A 16,778-nucleotide genomic window follows, 5' to 3' on the forward strand; every position below is an offset into this window, starting at 1 on the left:
GGAAGAAGTGTCGTTTTGCTTTGGGATGCTGCTGTGGGACGGACAGTGAGTGATGAGGTTTCACAAGACGATGATATTGAAGATGGAGAAGGAATTATATCTTGCTAAGATTCATCAGTATCTGCTTCTTCAGAACATCGTTAAGATCTCCTAAAGAACAAAGAATTAATGATAAACAAAATGTTGCGGTCCTTTGAGCCATTATTAGATGTGATTGATCATTTGATTTCTCATCAAAAATTTTCGTCAGTATTGTCATCTTCATCGTTGCATTCTTCTTTTCCTTATTCTTTCCCTTTAATCTCTTGTTTCTTATGGCAGTCATTTTCATTCGAAAAATTGTTCGAATGTAATAAATATATCTCGAATCTTGAGAAAGCATTGTTTTCTTTCATTTGATTTCCTTCAAAAAGGCAGGAAATGTTGAAGAAAAAGAATAAAAAATGAGGAAGAAGAAGAAGAAGAAGAAAAGATGATGACGACTAAAAATGTTTGAAAATTGTTTTTCTGTCGGATTGACTGAAATTTGATTAAGCATTCAGTTTTCCCCAAAAGAGATCAGGAGAAGAGATGGAATCATCAGTTATGGAATAGAAATGGAAGTGAAGACAAATGCTAGAGAAAGCTAGCCCAGATGATGTGAAATTATAAGTATGGTCGTCATCCGAAGTGATTCTATCTGCAACAAATCGCACATTGTTGGCGTTTAACTGGAGAACATGAGCAGATGATAACGGAGCTGTAGCTAATGGAACTTTCATGGAGGGTTCGCAGAAAACTGTAGACTTAGTGAAAAAAGAGTTGTGCAGTATCATGTTCCAACATTATAAGTTCCATTCTTCTCAAATACTCTTAAGTCATTAATATTCACATTGTCTGAGCAATTCACAAGAGCAAGTTCCTGTTGAAACTGAAATGAGAAAAACATTAGCTGCTTCAATTTTTTCCTGGACAGTTGCGCTCACACCACTTTGTCCATATATCACATAAGTATTGTCATCGAAGTCATCACTTCTTATTTCTGTTATTGTTCCTGTAAATATGTGAACTTCATTTGCATAACGTGGAAAAAGTTGATTTATACAACGGCTGATAGAATTACACGGATAGCTTTCATTGATCCCACGTGAAAAAGCACATTTGGAATTTGGTTGTGCCGCAGTTGAAAAAAACAAATCTGGTTCTTCCTCCAGCATCATTAAGCCATTCACTTTTGTCAATGTTTGAACCCGAGTTTGCACTTACTCTGTTTCCTATACCATTCGTGCTTAACCCGCACCCTGGTGCCAAACCCGCACCCAGCAAATTTCTTGAAAATAGAAAAATATATTTTTGCTTTTCAAAGAAGTTCATTGATGGTGAATTTTCTAAAAACTTGTTTTAAAAAATAATGTATTATATTTTTTTTATGAAAAAACTTTCAAAAAAATGAATTTTTGAAATTTTTGTTTTGAAGAGAGCTTTTAAGCTATAAACTGAAAAAGCAAAAAAGTTAAACTTCAGAAAAATCTTAAATGTTGTTCATTAATAGATTTTCAAAGATTTCGTCAGTTTTTGATGATTTGAAGCATTCCCTGAAAATTTTCCACCTTTTTTTCATTTGATCGATCCCATTAGGATGAGAAAAACGAATCGAAAGTTCAGCAGTTACTTTGAAAGGGGTTTGTGAGAGTTGTTTCTTATGTTTTTCAATGAAAACTTCTTTTTATTATTATGGAGACTCGAAATTTCTAAGATTTAATTGTTTGTTTTGATGTTCAAATTAGAAAGTCCTTTATTGTTTTACCCACAACAATTGTTGAAAGTATATTTGTGTATTTAGTTTATGTTTAAATCATACGATTGCACATTCATTGTTGTTCCTTTCAATGAATAGATATGTTTTATTTATATGTTTTGACGAAAATTATATTTTTGTCGTTTATGAATGAATAATCCATCAAATGCTAATCATTATTTTTATTTCAGATACGTGTCAAACTATAACTGTGCATGTTTTATTTACTGGTTTCAAATATTTCATTTCAATAAATTTGAAGCTTTTTGTTTTTATTCAAATTTTTTAAATAAGACTGTTATTTTAAGAGTAACAAATTTTTGAAAATAGTTGTGCTGTTAGACATTTGATATTGTATTTGTTGTTTCTGTTTTTTTAAATAATATTTAAAGTGTAATGTCTTATTCAAAGCAATTCCAACAATGCTTAAAATGTGTTTTCAATTTGGAAAAGTTTCGAAAAGACAAAATATAAAACGGAATGTTTTTAAAACTAAACGTTCATCCATATTATATGCTAATATTACAGAATGGCCTAAATATTGCTCTCATTTTTCTTTCAAAGAATCAACAATTAAACACTTCAATAACATGAAATCCTTGGATTTATTCAAGAACTTGAAAATTGGTTATTTTGTACAGTTATTTCCTTTTTTGATTTTTGAAATTTGAATACGTTCATCGTTCAGTTTTTAAATATGAAAGTGGAATTTTTATTTGAAATGAAATGAAAAAGAAATATTTCTTCAGACAAAACGCACGTTAGATAAAAAAAAACAGAAGGACGATTTTTGTGATGTGTCCATATAAATACCACTTTTTAGCAATTAAGCAAATACTGAAGAAAAATAGAAACAAAAATTCGAAAAAACTACAAATTACAAGAAATAATAAAATGATTGCAAACACAGAACGATGAAAAAATATATATATTAAAAATAGTGTCAACAGTTAATAAATGAATGTTATTTCGAAAAATCAACTAAAATTTAAAAAATGTTGTAATTCTCGCAAAGTTTTTCATTTTCAAATTAAACTCAGAAAACACAAATAATTGCAAATGTCATCCAAAATTCAAAATAATGATATGAAGTGAATTTTGTTTTTACGAACGTCACAGAATATACAACAGTAATATAAACGATTAAAAATAAAAAAAAAATAGAAAACGCTTTATACCCAAACAATTAAACGAACGAATAAATCTAAGAAATTTCGAGTCTCCATAATAATAAAAAGAAGTTTTCATTGAAAAACATAAGAAACAACTCTCACAAACCCCTTTCAAAGTAACTGCTGAACTTTCGATTCGTTTTTCTCATCCTAATGGGATCGATCAAATGAAAAAAAGGTGGAAAATTTTCAGGGAATGCTTCAAATCATCAAAAACTGACGAAATCTTTGAAAATCTATTAATGAACAACATTTAAGATTTTTCTGAAGTTTAACTTTTTTGCTTTTTCAGTTTATAGCTTAAAAGCTCTCTTCAAAACAAAAATTTCAAAAATTCATTTTTTTGAAAGTTTTTTCATAAAAAAAATATAATACATTATTTTTTAAAACAAGTTTTTAGAAAATTCACCATCAATGAACTTCTTTGAAAAGCAAAAATATATTTTTCTATTTTCAAGAAATTTGCTGGGTGCGGGTTTGGCACCAGGGTGCGGGTTAAGCACCAATGGTATATCTGTTTGAACAACAGTTTGGATGAATGTTGTTTAGCGTAAAGTCTTGAAAAGAATGCCATGTCCACATTTCACACATGTGTTATAACGGAAAAAACAATAGAAAAATTAAATTCTTTTATTTTCTGCATTGATTTGTGAGCCAATAGCACATATGCTGTCATCGAAAAGCAGTTGCAAAATAGGCAGTCATTCATTAAGACTTTGTCCATTGAAAGCCAATGCTCAGTTGCACTGCCTCCAGAACCAGATGAGTTAAGCGCACTGCAGTTGAATAAAAAACTAATTAATAACACATTTCTTCTGCCTCTCGTTTCTCTTTGCACGCAGATCAATTGCCCCTCCGTCGTTGCAGAAAGTGTAATTTTGAAAGGAGCAATCATAAACCACTGGCTGTGTATTAACATTTTCGATCTTTATCCCTTCTCCACCTCCCAACTCGGTGGTTCTTTTCGCGGAACGTTGAACAAATGTGGTATGGAGTAAAATACATTCTGCTATCTTCAATGCATCTATTCCTCCACATCCTGTAGAAGAAGCATTACATTTAGCAAAAGACGAATTTTCAATCTAAAGAACGGTTTTTTCACAGTCTTGGAAATAAAGTGTACATCCTTGTTGCGATGTATAACCAATTCATTTCCATAATGAAAAGGACTAAATTTCTGTTGTATCCATTTAGTTTTTAATTTTATTTGAAGATTATTCAATTCTCTTTCACCTTGAGATAAGTATTTTTCATTTGAATTGCTCAAACCAAGATAAACAGTTAAAATGAATGCATAAGTTTTTTTTCAAATCTGAAAAATTTTTCACCGTGATAACTTGTGAAACACATTGTCCCTCATATATCTTGTTCAGAAACTTTCGTGATAAAATGCAACGAATCTTATGTCACCAGAAAACAAATATTCAAATTGATCAAACAATAACATTAAAAATTAATATATCGAACAGGTTTTTTTGGATCCTGATGTTTTTCAAGATATTCTTTCTCACTTGTGAATTTTTGAATATTGATGATTAATAATTGCAACGGAGCGTTTCATAACTTTCTCCAATTAACAAATATTTAGATCCTTTGAGACTTTTTAAAAAAATTTTGACATTTATCATTCATCTGAAAAAAAAATTCAATGAAAACTTTCAAACTGTCATTATAATGTATTTGAAAAGAACAAAATAGAATTCAAAAGCTTATTTCGAAAAATCATTCATTATTTCATTAAAATTTTGTTAAAAGATTATTTCTTTAATAAATAATAATAAAAAACAACAGAATATTTATCGAAAATATGATTTGAAAAACTTCATGTTAATGCATAATACAGATATCGCATAAAATACCGGACATCGCACAAAATACCGGACAAGATCGATATCTCAATAACCACAAGAAGAAAAATTCTGACAATTTTCCTCAAAATATACCCCATCAATACAAACTCATGTGATATACAAGACTTTCAAAACAGCTTCATTTGTGCTCAGAAATATCAATTTTCGAAATATTGGAGAAAGACAAAATCTTATTTTCCGAGATTATAGAAATAATTTTCTCTGAGCATAAATGAAGATATTTTGAAAGTCTTGTATATCACATGAGTTTGTATTGAAGGGGTATATTTTGAGGAAAATTGTCAGAATTTTTCTTCTTGTGGTTATTGAGATATCGATCTTGTCCGGTATTTTGTGCGATGTCCGGTATTTTATGCGATATCTGTACATTTTTTCACAGAAAAAACTTGTCTACCTGAGTTATTGCAAAATTCCCCAAAAATTTCAAAATATCCATAGACAATTTCAAAATTATTGGGTAATTTTGAAATAACCCAATAATTTTGAAATTTTTTTTTATTTCACAATTCATCTAATGTGTCAATTTTATTTTGCACGATATGTCAGAATAGAAATTATACGATTGCAGAAAAAGTTTGGAATGAATCATCGAATTTTTCATAAATGCAAAAAATATGCCCCACATCTGGGGCGAAATTTTTACAACTATGAATAAAACTGAGATTTGTTCCATTCTTTTTCTTCAATCATTTCATTATAACTCAACCTAAACTATGCAAATAATTACAGAAAAATTAAAAAATTGAGAAAAATATTTGTCAGAGAAGAATGGAACAAAATTCATAAAGCAAAATATTTTGTCCCATCTCTAAACTTTCATCAACTAATTTGTTGGTTTGATCAAAAAGAAACAAAAGATTTTCATTTTCTGTCTTCATTCAACCAATACCAGGTTTTTTTTCACTCTCTTTTGCAATTCTTTTTATATAACAAAAATAAAACGGATTGAATTGCTATCATTTTAGGACTGCAAGATAATCAATGTTGTTTGTATTTATCTTTTATTTTGTTATTTACAAGGCTTCACCCCTCTTTTTGAATATTTTTTGCAACAAGCAAAATGAGCTTGTCAAATGATAATTCTGAAAACAGAATACAGATGATCACCAAAACAAAGAAGTTTACAAGTTTGCTCTTTTATTTGGATTGAACCATTCTGAACAAAAATTTTGTCTTTTTGAATTCCCTTTGTAGAATTGTTCGATGAACTTGAGCGTTGCAGAGACGGCGAACAAATGCAGAAAATTGAAGAGATGAATGGATTAATTGATGAAATGAATAAAGAAGAATTAAAATCAATTTTCACAATAGAACTGTTCAATACAATCTACAGAATGATTAAAGAAAGGAGGATTTCGATGGAAAATGTACTTGTGCTGTTGAAGCATGTTGAATATTACAAAGCGATGAAAAAAATTTATTTTTATTCTTTTGATGAATCATTATTGGGCAAAAGAATGAGAGAGATGATAATTGATGAAAATAAAAAGAAAAAGGATGAAAATCTTTTGACTGATCTTTGTGAATGTTTTGCTTGGCTGAATGATGATGATGATATCTCAGATGAATTACGTTCAATAATTGTGCCTTGCCTTCTGAAAGCTGCCTCGAAGAAAGATGAAAACGAGGAGACTCAAAAAGAAGAGGAAGTGGCTTTACAGGCGTTGGACAATATTGTGATGTTGGAGGTCAGATTTATTTTTTCATATATTTTTGAATAGTTTTTATTTTTTAAATTAGTTTATCGAACAAAAACTGTATTTGAATGAGATAACAGAAATTATTAAACATCACCAGGAACATCAAAATCTGACACAGCTTGCCTATCAATCAGCTTGGCAGTTTTTAATTGACAGGTTTTTCAGAGATAAAGACTTGGAAATAGTTATTGTGAATGAACTTCATTTTCCGAGAGAGGCTGCAACAGAACTGGAAGAGCTAGTAAAGAGTATGGATTGGAAGAGAAAAGAAGAGGAAGATGGAATAATAGAAGTATTTCTTCTAAGGAGATGGGTCTATAATATTGATTATTACTTTACCTCGTGCAAATTGTGGAACGAAGAACTTGCTGGACTCATTAACAGCGTTGTTCAACTATTTCGAGATTCAAGAGATAATTATCCAGATACAAGCCATCAAAGCCTCTCTTTATTAAGAAGAGCAGCAGAAAAGAGAAATGTGAAAATTGATGCTTTTGAAAAGAAAGGTGTCATAGTTCTGTTTTTTGATGAAATGAAGCAATCAACTTTGGATGATGATATTTTGTGGAATTGCTTGCTTTTCTTTTTGAATATTTCAGAAAGATTGAAAGAAAAGAAGGATAGAGAAACGGACGAAACTAAACGAAAAGAGTTGAAAAGAAAGATATTTGAAAAGATGGAGGAAGATGGATTTGAAGATGTCATAGCTGGCTTTCACAAAGCATTTGATTTTCTTCACAGAATAATTTATCCAAGAATATCGTTAGATGTGTATGATTATTTTGTTAACGTTTAGTCAAATTCTTTTCAATAAAAATTGTGACTCTAAAATTATATTCTCTTTTCTTTTTTATTCATTTCACAAAATTGGAGGAAAACAAGAATTGAATTGTTATTAAAAATATTTTTCTTTCCTTTTACAAAAAAAAAAAAAAAAAAAAAGAAAAATAGAATTTCTTTTCAATAAGTTCCATCAAGAATCTTCATAAAATGGATCATTTCCATCCATCTTCATCAACAAGATTCATTTTGAGCAATGTGTTCAATTGTTCAGTTATTGCCTCTTGAATCCACTGGTCTCCTTTGCTTTTTCTCTTTCGAACTATATTATCAAACAAGAGAAGGCGAAGAAGAAGAACAAAATGTTTATTTTTAAGAAATATAAAAAGACATCAAAGAAGAAATGCTTGTTAAAGAATCCAGTTATCAACACCTTTTGAGTAAAATAAAATAGAAATAAATCAGACGACGAAGAAGAAGAATGAAAATCTTATTCAAAAACTGCTTGGCTGAAACAAGTCAATCTCAATTGAATTTTATCTCTGTTTCTCTTTCTCTTTTGCTCATAAATCTTCATTTGAAATTCATCCAATTTTTGTCTCATTGCACTTCACTTCCATTCCATCCGTCATCTGAAAGTGACTCAATCCCAATTCATCTGAGTTGTGTGTTGCCTTCTTTGTCGAAACGAATGAAGAAGAAGAAGAAGAAGAAAAGGAAGATCACAAATGTTGAAATGAAGACAGATGCTGTGTGAATGTTTGGATGAGTGAAGGAGGGTGTGTGAGTGAAGTCGAAATGGAAGATGAGAATGAGAAGAATGAATGAAATGAATGAAGAACACACAATTTTTGTTGAATATTCTTCGTGTTCAACTGAAAATGTTGCTTCAGAACAAAATCTTTTCTCTCTTCTCTTTTCTTTTCTCTTCTTTTCATATTTGTTTTTTCACATGCTCATTTTCTTTCATCTTTCTTCTTCATATTTTCTTTTCTGAGATGAGATGAAATGAATGGAGATGCGTAGAATATTCCAATTACAGACACGTTAAATATTCAGAAGCGTTTTTTGGTAATTCATCATAACCATTTTCACTTAGAAAAGAAATCACTCCATAAAGGCTTGTTGTGATATCTTCGTGTCCTTCTTCTTCCATCTTTTCAAATATCTTCCTTTTCAACTCTTTTCGTTTTATTTTGGTAGATTCTCCATCGGTCTTTTCTTTCAGTCTTTCCGAAATTGAAAAACAGAATCTCAAACAATGATATACCATATCGTTATTCAATGTTGATGGGTGAATCTCCTCCAGAATAACTTCAACAGCTCTGCTCTTTAATAAGATATCTTCATGCTCAACTCCGATTCTTGCTGCAATTATTAATACACCAACGCATTCATTGCGTATGATTTGATATCTACCCCTTGCTGCTAGAAACACTTGAACAATGCTGCCGATGAGTCCAGCAAGTTCTTCGTTCCACAATTCGCACGAGGTGAAGTAATTATCAATATTATAGAGCCATCTCCTTAAAATATCCACTTTTATTCTTCCATTTTCTTCTTCATTTCTCTTCCAATCCACATTTCTTTTCAGTTCTTCAATTTCTCTTCTTGCTTCTCTTGCGAAATGCAGTTTATTCGTAATCACTTTTTCCAAGCTTTCGCCGCTGTAATATCTGTTCATCAAAAACAGCCAGGCAGACTGATAAGCAAGTCGCGTCAGATTGTGATGTTCCTGGTTATACAGGATAATCTCTTTGATTTCATCCAAGAAAAGATCTCCTTTAAATATCTTATTAAATATAATAATAACATAATAAATGAACCATAAACAATTCAATAAATCAATCAATAAGAAAGTCACACGTTGCGCAACCCAATATTGCTCAAAGCCAACAAAGCCATTTCCACTTCTTTTTGAGTCTCCTCGTTTCCCTCTTTCTTCGAGGCAGCTTTCAGAAGGCAAGGCACAATTATAAAACGTAAATCATCTGAAATGAAGTAGAAATTCAGCAAAGCAAAACATTCACAAAGATCAACCAAAAGCCTTTCGTTCTTTTCTTCTTTTTTCTCTTCTTCTTTAATGATCATTTTCTGAAATCTATCACTCAATAAAGATGTACTAAATTCATAATCATAAAAGTATTTCAGTTTCTTGCAATATCCTGCATTCTTCAACAGCAAGATTGCATTTCCCCATGATAATGTCCTTTCTTCAATCATTTTGTAAATTTTATTGAACAGTTTCCTTGTGAAAACTGTTTTGATATCTTCTTTATTCATTTCATCAATTAATCCATTCATCTCTTCAATTTTCTGCATTTGTTCGCCTTCTCTGCAACGCTCAAGTTCATCGAACAATTCTTCAAAAAACATTCAAAATACAAAAATTTTGTTCAGAATGGTTCAAACCAAATAAAAGAACAAACTTGAAAACCTCTCAGTTCTGGTTGTCATCTGTATTCTGTTTTCAGAATTATCATTTGACAAATTCATTCTGTTTGTTGCAAAAAATATTCAAAAAGAAAGGCAAAGCGTGATTAGAAACAAAATAAAAGATAAATACACACATCGTTTATTATCTCGCAAAATAAAAAAGATTTCAATACAAACTACTTTGTTTTTTGCTTTATAAAAAGAAGTGTTAAAGATATTGCGAAGAAGTCGCAAGGATTGGCTGTATGAAGAAAGATATGGAAATTTTTTGTTGCTTTTTGATCAAACCAAAAGAAATTCAAGATGGTGAAAACGTTATGATTTTTGAATTTTTTTCGGAAATGAAGCAGTTTTTAACAAATTTCGGAGATGTATCAATCAATAACAGCGGAATGGAATCTCTATCATTTTAAAAAAACTAACGGGCAGATAAGTTTATTGTTAAAGAGAAAATGTTATACATATTTCTGGACTTCAATTCTGACAAGAAAAAGGGCAACTGATGTTTGTATGCTCAAAAAATGCTATCTGTTTTTGACATTTACGCATTACACTTTTGTGTAGATGATTCGTGGAACTTTAGAAGATGAAAGAATTCGACAATCAAAAAGTATTGACAATACAAAAGCATTGTGCAGTTGCTTCAAAAGAAAGCGAACTTGAAACGAACCAACAAGTTGAAAGAAAAAGGTGAAAAAGTATCAACCACAAAAGTGGCCAAAATGATTAGATAATGAACAAAAATGAAAATCATTGTGAAGGCAAGCTCCAACGGCAAAGTTTCATCGTTTCACATATTGGTGCTAAAGCAACAAAAGAAGAATCAGACAATGACTTTTATGTTCTAAATCATTGAACACCTTATACAAAAAGAAAGTCATTTTGTGAGATTGAACGGGAAAGAAAGAAAGAGATGCCAGAAGACTCTAATCCTTGAGAGACATCATTGAATACAGCGAGCGTTTTATGATTTTCTATAACTCTAATAAGATTGATCCGACTTCAACAGAAGGAATTTATCTCATCATATGGATTTTCTTTAACCAAAATATGGAGATTGATAAACACATTGATTCTTGTTCTGGAAACATTGTTTGTTCCGATATTATTCCTTTTGAATAATCCAGAGAATCTTTTTAAATTCATTCTTCGATATTTCAACAGAATACAAAAACTTCAACTTTGCCATCTCCTTAATCTTACGTTTTTTTATAGGAAACACTGAATGGAATGAATGATTGTGATGTTGAACATCTTTAGAATTTTCAGTAATGTGTGCATCCAACAAGCAATTAAAGGAGAAAAGAGAAGAGAAATTAGAAAAAAGGAAAAGTATATTTGAAAAACAATTTTATGAAAAAGGAGAAGAGATGTTTGAGAGACCAGTTTGTTGGAGGAAATCGAGGAAATTTACATTTATGGGGAATTGGAAGATCTGCAGAAATGTGAGGATTTGAGAGAGAAAGAAGAGAGATAGAGAGAGAAAGAAGAAGAAGAGGAGGAAGAAGAGAAAGAAGAATGAGAAGAAAGAGGAAAGTGACAAAGAAAAGTATTTGGTAAAAATGAAAGAGAAGAATGCAAAGTTTGTGCTCTCGTGCTCAACTGCTACGAGATCAAAGAGAAGTTTTTTAAAAATTATTTTCAAAAACTGAATAGGGTAATAATTTTATCTCGACCTTTTTTTTTTATCTTGACCTTTTTTTTTAATTAATCATTAACTTTTCCCACAATTTCATATTTTTAAAGATTTTTAAGTATATATATGAATTCAACAGATAAAAATAAATACATTTTGAAACAAACCCAATTTCGCATGGGGGGGAGATGGGGGGGTTTAGCCCCTTCATTGAACTTCTGTGTGGAATTGGAGGGTTACATGGGGCATAAAACCTTTAGTTTGTTTAAAATGTTATTTTTCGATTTTTTTTCATTTCATTTCAATTAAAAAAATAAAAAATTATTATGATCTTAAAAATATTATTAAAAAAATGAAAATATCAACAGAAATAAAATTAAAAGAAGGTCAGAAAAAATTACAGAGAGCAATGTCTTCGCGCAAGTATCGAAAATACAACAGTCGGCTGGAGCGAATGGCTCACATCGTTGTTGATGGAGTTGTTCGTATAACTGATGCTATCAATTCTAAGGAATTTAGTCGCACTGGAATTAAAAATGCAGTTAGAGCGCTGAGAAAAGGAAGGCTGGTTGGAAAAATTGGCAGACCTGCAGCAGTTGTTGGCGAAAAGGAACAAAGAGTGATGGACATTATTCACATTGAAGCAAAGTCTGGAACATGTTTAACGTTAAAAAAAACAAGAGAATTGGTTTGTTTAATTTTTATTAATATATTTTAATCATTTGTTTTTCAGATAGAAAATGTTATAAACGACAACGATGATGAAGACGCACCATTTACTGAAGTTTCAATGTCTGCTACGTACGGCTTTGTCAAGCGTCATCCGGAGCTGAAGACTGGCACGCCGAAGAATCTGGACATTAACAGACTGGCTGTTTCGTGCAGAAGTGTTTTAAAACCCTGGTATAAAACACTCGACGAGCTTCATGAAAAGTTTCATTATAATCCAGCTTTAATTACAAATATCGAAGAATCTTCAACGCGCGTTCCCACAGACTCAAAACGGCTTGTAGTTCATACAGCAGATACAAAAGCAGGTTTTTCGAAGGAACCACAAAGAATGATAAATTCTACATTCGTGGCAGCTGTTGCAGCGGACGGATATGCCTTTCCTTCTGTCATTTTGTGGCCAAGTGCAAAGCTGCCAGAAGAGCTGAAAAGCCTGTTATTACCAACGCTTGAGATATGGGCAAATGAAAGCAGCTGGATGGACAACGTGTGCCTTTAAAGGTATGCTCTCACCGTTCTTCTTCCTTTTGTCATCGAAAGAAGAAAGCGCATGTCACTTGAAAACGAACACATTCTTCTCCTTCTTGATTCTCATGTATCTCGCGCAGATCCATCGATTTGGCGAGAATTCCAAAAACAACAAGTCTACGTTTTAACCTTCGTGCCACACAGCACACACCTCTGTCAACCGCTGGACAGAGGAGTGTTTGCTGTGTTCAAATCTGAACTGACAAACAGATTTGAAGCTTCACATTCCTCTCCATCTTCTTTAAAACGAGCTGCAATAACAGACGTTCTGTCTCACGCTATCCTCACTGTATTCTCTCCTTCTGTAATTCAGAAAGCTTTTGTCTGTAGTGGTGTTCTGTACAATTCTTCTGGGCCAGTTCTTTTGAAACTGCCCGAATCTTCGATTTTCCCTCTTCCATCTCGCAGAAATAGATTCAACTTTTATGGAAAAGTGATAACCGACGAAAATCTATTAGAGAAATGGGAAAATCATTTGAAAATGAATATTGAAAGGATAAATGAAATGGATGAAAAGGAGAATGATGAAGTGAAGACTGTTGTGGATGAAAAGAAAAAAATAAAAAGAAGATTTCTTCATGTCAAAAACGATGATTCTGATGAAGAAAAGAAAGATAATGCATTAAATCGAGCTGAAGGAAAAAGGAAAGTTATCAGAAGAATTAATTCTGATTTTGTTTTCTTTTAATTATGTTGTTTTTTGAATTTTTTTCACTTCATTTTTTTGGGTCAGAATAAAGAAAAAGGGTCAAGATAAAATAGTAACCCTATTGAAGATTATTATATTGTTTTTCGCGTATTTATTGGTTTTTTTCCATTTCCTTGTTAATATTTCCGCTTTTCTCAATTTAAAGTGGAACATTTGTTCTTTTTTTGGATTAAAAATACTTTGCGCTTCCTTATTGAATTTTATAGCTTTTCAGAGTGGAATTATGTGGTAGAAGATTGATTTGATTGATTAATGATTGAATAATGAATTTCTCCTTCTAATTCAGAACTTGAAGAAGCTGCTTTTTATTTTCTTCATCATCCTCTGAAAAAAGTGTAACTTTATTTAAAGCAGCCAAATAATGAAATCCTTCTTCTTTACAACACATTTCAAAAACGAAATATGCTGCCTTTAGCTTATATGGAGCAATATTCTTGCATTTATGAAAAAAACAACTGCTTGTTTCAAACTTTCTCTTCTTTCATATCATAATTAATCAAGCAATCTTCACTAAAAATTTTTGTTTGAATTGAAAATTGAATGCGAAACCATTCTGAAGTAATTGAGTGGAACAAAATTCATAAACAATAAAATATCATCCCATACATAAGCAATAAACTTTATAAATTCAATTTGAACATATTTGTCAATAATACATATCTTTAGTAACAATCATTTAGTTTTTTATTTAATTTTTTTTTTGAAAAACATACCCTTAATTATATTTGTATTGTCAACGCAAATAATAAAATGCTACTGATCAAAAATCGAAATGGAAAAAAAGGTGTCTGACAAGCCGAAAAGCATCGAACAGCGTAAGCAGCTGTACAGCCTGGATGGGATCCGCGGGTTGTGCGGGATGTGCGTTGTGTTCTACCACCTGGTGGGGACTATATACCATTACCAGCCGTACACAAAGATTGTGAATCACGGATACTTGATTGTGGACTTTTTCTATTTGATCACCGGGTTTGTGTTGGGGTATGCGTACGACAAAAAGAAAACGTCACTGTCAGCCTGGAGCTTCGTGAAGAGGCGTTTTGTGCGACTGCAACCACTGGTATTCCTCACTTCGCTGGTGCCAACGTTTTTCTTGCGGTACTTGAATGCACCTTCAATCGGGTGGGTGAATTACGGGGATGTTCCTGTTTTGAACAGGGTGGTACTGCTGATTTTAGCTACACTTAACATTCCAGCACCGAAAAGTCTTGTGTACTCAGCAAACCCGTCGATGTTTCCTCTGAACCCGCCTCAGTGGTTTTTGGTGTTTGCATACATCGGGAACATTCTGTATATAGCGGTGCTGAGGTATTGTCGAACTTCTGTTCTTTGTATGTGTGCTGCGATATCCGCGATGTGCACTGGATACATTACTTTCACATCTGAGTTTGGGTACGTGAACGGAGGATTCCTTCTAAACGATCGGAAGATGGCGCCGTTTGGGATTGTGAGGCTGATGACACCTCTGCTGATCGGGCAGGTGATAAGCAGGGTTTATCAAAAGCAGGAAATGAAGTTGAAAGAAGAGGAAAAGAAGGGAAAGAAGAGCTCAGGGGGAATTAGATTTGCATTCTGGATTGCGAGTGCTTGCCTGATTTTGATGAGCAAAGTTCCGTATCTACGCAAGGAGGGGGAAAGCGCATACAGAAACGCAGCGTTTGACACAGCAGCAGTGACTATTATTGAACCACTGATATTGATGGTGATCATCAACGGATGCCAGCCGAGCCAATGGGAGTGCGACTTGTTCGTGTGGATGGGAAAGATGTCGTATCCGCTTTTCCTGTGCCATCACATTTTTGTAGACTTTATGTTCTGCTGGGTGGCGAACAACAATCTTACGTTTGACTATGTGTGGATCATGTTTGTGGGGATTATTGTGTTGAGTGTTGCTCTTGCGCATTTCTACGAGATTTACTTCAACGAACCTGTGCAGAAGTGGATATCAACACGTCTTCATGTGTAGAGTAAGGCAAAGCATTTTTGAATGAAGTCAACAAAAATCGGGGAAAAAAATGAAATTGACTTGGAAATTATAGCGGCGATACGAATTCATTTCGAATTTTTATGTATTTATATTTTTGTTTTTTGTTTTTTGTTTTTATTAAAACAAACACATTTCCACGTTAAAGCATGAATCAATGCTTTGACTTGAAAGTGAATTGCAAGCAATGACAAATTTAAAACTCATAAAATTTTTTTCACTTTTATTTTTTTCATAATATCTTGAAACTTTTGGATGGTCGTTGGAAAAATAACTCCTTATTGAAAGCGGAAAGGTTTGATTTCGATTCTAAGATAGGAATGTTTTTCGTGCTGCGATATTTCAAGGAAGGAAAACCATTTCTTCAATAAAATATCTGGAAATACAAAAAGGTTTGATTGCAAAAGAGAAATTGAAATGAAAATTACCCTTTTTGTACTTCTTTTTGCGAGACTCACATAATTAGCTTTTTCGAAACATTGCTACTTAAATACTTGTGATATATTTTAAACTCATCTTTCAAAATAATAAGAAAATTATTTCTCTTGCATTTTAATAAATATTCAAAAAAACAAAAAGAATCCAAATATTCAACATAAAAAAATAAGTTCGTAAACACTCCAAAATCAACGAGGAAGATAAATGAAAAAGCTAAAGTCCTAACTGTCATGATTTGTGAATATAATAATCAAAATAATAAAATCCATCAAAATCAAAACTGATTTAATGAATCCAAATCTCTTTGAAACGAAAGAAAACAGGAACAAAACCTATCAAACCAAAAGAGAGACGAAACATTTATCATTTTCACTAATTCACTTGCGGATTCTGGAATGTCTCGAGAAAATGATTGCAAACGAGTGTCATTGGCCAGTTGCAATCCACCAAATGAAAGAAATTTTCTCAAATTGTTCAATTTAAAGCTATCAGTTTCTTTCTCATTTGACGAACAAGCTTCTGCCACTCTATCTATCTCATTCACACTCATGTGAACTTTTCCATTCTTTTTCTTTCTTCTCAGCTTTCTCTTTGCTTCAAAATCCACATGATTCCGTTTTTGCTGCATAAACATGCTGTTCAAACGCATAACCTTTTTTTCTTCCATTTTTAAAGCCTCAAACACTTTTTTCTTTCTTTTTTCTTCATTTTCATTCTTCTGAAAAGATTAAAGCAACACAAACATGAAAAGCTCAGAGAAAGAAGGGAAAAGAAGATGGTGAAAGAAACTGTGCGAAGAAAATGAAGAAAATGAAGATGATGAAGAAAGACGAGATGAAAAAGAATCCTTCAAAGAATTCTGAGTGAAGGTGAAAGGGGAAGGAGAAGGAGGCAGTTGATGAATGCTGAATGGATACAATGCAGACAGCTTCACAGGAAACTTGTTTGTTTGCAACATCCCCAAACACGATTTGTTAGAAGAGAAGGAAGGAGAAGAAGAAGAATTAGCAGAAAATTG

General features: G+C 32.1%; 4 protein-coding genes across 4 annotated transcripts; 3 read left to right on the forward strand and 1 right to left on the reverse strand.

The window, feature by feature from the left end:
• Nucleotides 1-5,919: 5,919 nt before the first annotated feature.
• On the forward strand, nt 5,920-6,541 carry MONOS_8525 (uncharacterized protein; the record flags this gene model as incomplete). Its single annotated transcript, XM_067878943.1, has 2 exons — nt 5,920-5,947; nt 6,015-6,541. 2 exons carry the CDS (start codon nt 5,920-5,922, stop codon nt 6,539-6,541), a joined length of 555 nt encoding a protein of 184 aa, XP_067726771.1.
• Nucleotides 6,542-8,230: 1,689 nt separating this feature from the next.
• MONOS_8526 (uncharacterized protein) lies at nt 8,231-9,757 on the reverse strand (the record flags this gene model as incomplete). The annotated part of the gene is made up of 3 exons (XM_067878944.1): nt 8,231-9,092; nt 9,167-9,663; nt 9,730-9,757. 3 exons carry the CDS (start codon nt 9,755-9,757, stop codon nt 8,337-8,339), a joined length of 1,281 nt encoding a protein of 426 aa, XP_067726772.1. The 3' UTR covers nt 8,231-8,336.
• A 2,024-nt stretch (nt 9,758-11,781) lies between these two features.
• On the forward strand, nt 11,782-12,600 carry MONOS_8527 (uncharacterized protein; the record flags this gene model as incomplete). The annotated part of the gene is made up of 2 exons (XM_067878945.1): nt 11,782-12,060; nt 12,106-12,600. 2 exons carry the CDS (start codon nt 11,782-11,784, stop codon nt 12,598-12,600), a joined length of 774 nt encoding a protein of 257 aa, XP_067726773.1.
• Nucleotides 12,601-14,093: 1,493 nt separating this feature from the next.
• Nucleotides 14,094-15,858, forward strand: MONOS_8528 (putative acyltransferase). Its single transcript, XM_067878946.1, has one exon. The coding sequence runs from the start codon at nt 14,111-14,113 to the stop codon at nt 15,302-15,304; it is 1,194 nt and encodes a 397-aa protein (XP_067726774.1). The 5' UTR covers nt 14,094-14,110; the 3' UTR covers nt 15,305-15,858.
• The last annotated feature ends 920 nt before the right edge of the window (nt 15,859-16,778 follow it).

The sequence above is a fragment of the Monocercomonoides exilis genome (genome assembly GCF_001643675.1).
Source record: "Monocercomonoides exilis strain PA203 chromosome Unknown scaffold24-1337568, whole genome shotgun sequence".
In the NCBI taxonomy this organism is placed as follows: domain Eukaryota; phylum Preaxostyla; order Oxymonadida; family Polymastigidae; genus Monocercomonoides; species Monocercomonoides exilis.